Source organism: Moschus berezovskii, chromosome 1, assembly GCF_049115385.1.
Source record: "Moschus berezovskii isolate FMDL1 chromosome 1, NW_MosBer_1.0, whole genome shotgun sequence".
NCBI classification, from domain to species: Eukaryota; Metazoa; Chordata; class Mammalia; order Artiodactyla; family Moschidae; genus Moschus; species Moschus berezovskii.
In genome coordinates this window covers 23558179-23561335 of record NC_142460.1, presented here as the reverse complement: position 1 = coordinate 23561335, position 3157 = coordinate 23558179, and the positions used below count along the sequence as shown (strand labels likewise).

At 40.7% G+C, this 3157-nt stretch overlaps 1 protein-coding gene across 1 annotated transcript; it reads right to left on the bottom strand.

The window, feature by feature from the left end:
- Positions 1 to 2124: 2124 nt before the first annotated feature.
- Positions 2125 to 2298, bottom strand: LOC148778693 (keratin-associated protein 19-9b-like). Its single transcript, XM_088836025.1, has one exon. The coding sequence runs from the start codon at positions 2296 to 2298 to the stop codon at positions 2125 to 2127; it is 174 nt and encodes a 57-aa protein (XP_088692151.1).
- Positions 2299 to 3157: the final 859 nt, after the last annotated feature.

Here is a 3157-nt window from a genome sequence, read left to right as displayed (position 1 = left end):
GAGAGGGGGAGAAGACTTAAACAATGTTTACCACTGTCATTGTGTTCCTAGGCGGTACCTGGTGGTAGACATATTGAACAAAGTCTGAGCAAAAAGCACGGGTAACTCTTCCTTAAAAAACTCATAAAAGTAGCAGCTTTTGACTGTGTGGATCACAACAAACTGTGGAAAATTCTGAAAGAGATGGGAATACTAGACCACCTGACCTGCCTCTTGAGAAATCTGTATGCACGTCAGGAAGAAACAGAACTGGACATGGAACAACAGACTGGTTCCAAATAGGAAAAGGAGTACATCAAGGTTGTATATTGTCACCCTGCTTATTTGAGTTAATAATATGCAGAGTACATGACGAGGAACGCTGGGCTGGAAGAAGCACAATCTGGAATCAAGATTGCCGGGAGAAATATCAATAACCTCAGATATGCAGATGACACCACCCTTATGGCAGAAAGTGAAGAGGAACTCAAAAGCCTCTTGATGAAAGTGAAAGAGGAGAGTGAAAAAGTTGGCTTAAAGCTCAACGTTCAGAAAACAAAGATCATGGCACCTGGCCCCATTACTTCATGGGAAATAGATGGGGAAACAGTGGAAACAGTGTCAGACTTTATATTTTGGGATTCCAAGATCACTGCGGATGTTGATTGCAGCCATGAAATTAAAAGACGCTTACTCCTTGGAAGGAAAGTTATGACCAACCTTGATAGCATATTAAAAAACAGAGACATTACTTTGCCAACCAAGGTCCGTCTAGTCAAGGCTATGGTTTTTCCTGTGGTCATGTATGGATGTGAGTGTTGGACTGTGAAGAAAGCTGATCGCCGAAGAATTGATGCTTTTGAACTGTGATACTGGAGAAGACTCTTGAGAGTCCCTTGGACTGCAAGGAGATCCAACCAGTCCATTCTAAAGGAGATCAGTCCTAGGTGTTCATTGGAAGGACTGATGCTAACGCTGAAACTCCAATACTTTGGCCACCTCATGCGAAGAGCTGACTCACTGGAAAAGACTCTGATGCTGGGAGGGATTGGGGGCAGGAGGAGAAGGGGACGACAGAGAGTGAGATGGCTGGACGGCATTACCGACTCAATGGAGGTGAGTTTGAGTGAACTCCGGGAGTTGGTGATGGACAGGGAGGCCTGGCGTGCTGTGATTCATGGGATCGCAAAGAGTCGGACACGACTGAGCAACTGAACTGAACTGAACTGAATGCTCAAAAATATTATTTTATTGGTATACTGAAGATAAAGTATTTAGTGTATTAAACTAATAACTTTGTAAGGAAAGTGCTATTTTTAAGAACTAGGTTGTTTCTAAATACTTTGCTTCTGTAGAATGTCAAATCAAAAAGGGAATAATATCTGAACAATTTATCACATGAGGTATAGAAGCTACTGGGCTTCCCTGGTGGCTCAGCTGGTAAAGAATCTGCCTGCAATGCAGGAGACCTGGGTTCGATCCCTGGGTTGGGAAGATCCCCTGGAGAAGGGAAAGGCTGCCCACTCCAGTATTCTGGCCTGGAGAATTCCATGGACTGTATAAGTGATTGGGTTGCAAAGAGCCAGACGTGACTGAGCAACTTTCACTTTCACATAGAAGTTAATAGCTAAAAGTTAATAAGATCATTTCTAAAGAACTAAATGGAGCTTCCCTGGTGGCTTGGTGGTAAAGAATTCATCTGCAAGGCAGGAGATGCAAGAGACATGCTTTCAATCCCTGGGTGGAAAGATCCCCTGCAAAAGGCAATGGCAACCCACTTAGCTTTGTTGCCCGGGAAATCTCATGAACAGAGGAGCCTGGTGTGTCCATGAGGTCACAAGAGTCAGACACAACTTAGCAACTAAACAAGCACGACAACCAAGGAAGTGTAAATAACTGGATGTAGAAAATGTCCCAACCCAGTATATTAATCAAACGGGCCAAGCTTATGTACAAAAAGTGCATTTACATTGACACAAATAATGAAACAAGGTTCTGAATGTTCATAAATTTTACCGGAAAATACCCCAAAGGAATCACAGAAGGGATAAAGAAAGATGCTTCATGTCAGTAGCATAGCAGATTAGAAGTCTCGTTGATTAATTCTGGATCAGGGAAACAGACTGCTATAGAAGGACAGTTACTTCAGTAAAATGCAGAGGACAAGTATCTTCCATAGAAAGAGGGACGGAAGTAGCCACAGCCATAACCTCCATAGCTTCCAAGGCCATAGCTGGAGCCGTAGCCATAGTCCAGGCCTCCGAAACCACCGAGGCTGTAGCCAAGGCCACCATAGTAGTTGCCGTAGTAGTAGCTCATTGTGTCAGGGCTTGAGGATTTGGCTGGATATTGAAGGTGACTCTCCTTAGAAGGAATATCACCAGCTGCACCCGGACTTTTATACTCCTTCATTGTGGGTGTGGTGAACCACAACACACAAGTGTCATTATCTTTGAAAATCCATCTTTGTTGAAAAACAGTACTATTAACTCATAGCTTTCTTATAAAGGAGGAATACCAAAGATGCATGAAATGTTTTCTTTTTTCTTTGAAAACATTTTAATTTTTATTTTCCTCTCATATCAATTACTTATACTCCTACAGTTAAAATATAAGGTCCTTTGAAATAGATAGATTGTTTCTCATTTCCTGAGATCTTGGTCCTTACCAGACAATATCTTCTTCATGTTTTCTTATACACAATTTCCATCTGCTTTAAATATCACATTTTCTGTCTCTTCTTCTCTTTGGCTTTTAATAAACCAGGGTATCAAGTATTAAATAACCATGAATGATTGAAATGAATCGAAAAATTAAAGACTGCTTGTTTAGAAAAAAAGTGAAAATATATTCATCTTCTTTGTTTCCATTTTCCGTGTTACTACATTTCAATCCCTCTAATTTGTAAAGACAAACGCCATAGATGAGTATTTGTGCCACAATATAAATAATACTACTGTGTTAGTTTCCTAGGACTGCTGTGAAATGGTACCACATATTTCTTTGGATAATTGTTTCCTGTTTCACTTAGAATAAAAGAAATTTATGTTATCACAGTTCTAAAAGCTAGAAGCCTAAAATCAAGATATTTATAGGGTTATGCTCCCTATAAATGCTCTGAGGAAAATTATGCTTTGGCTCTTCCTAGCTTCTAGTAGTCCGTGGTAAGTCTTACCAT

Coding starts and splice junctions, on each gene's coding strand:
- LOC148778693 (XM_088836025.1), bottom strand. CDS start 2,298: ATGAGCTACTACTACGGCAACTACTATGGTGGCCTTGGCTACAGCCTC.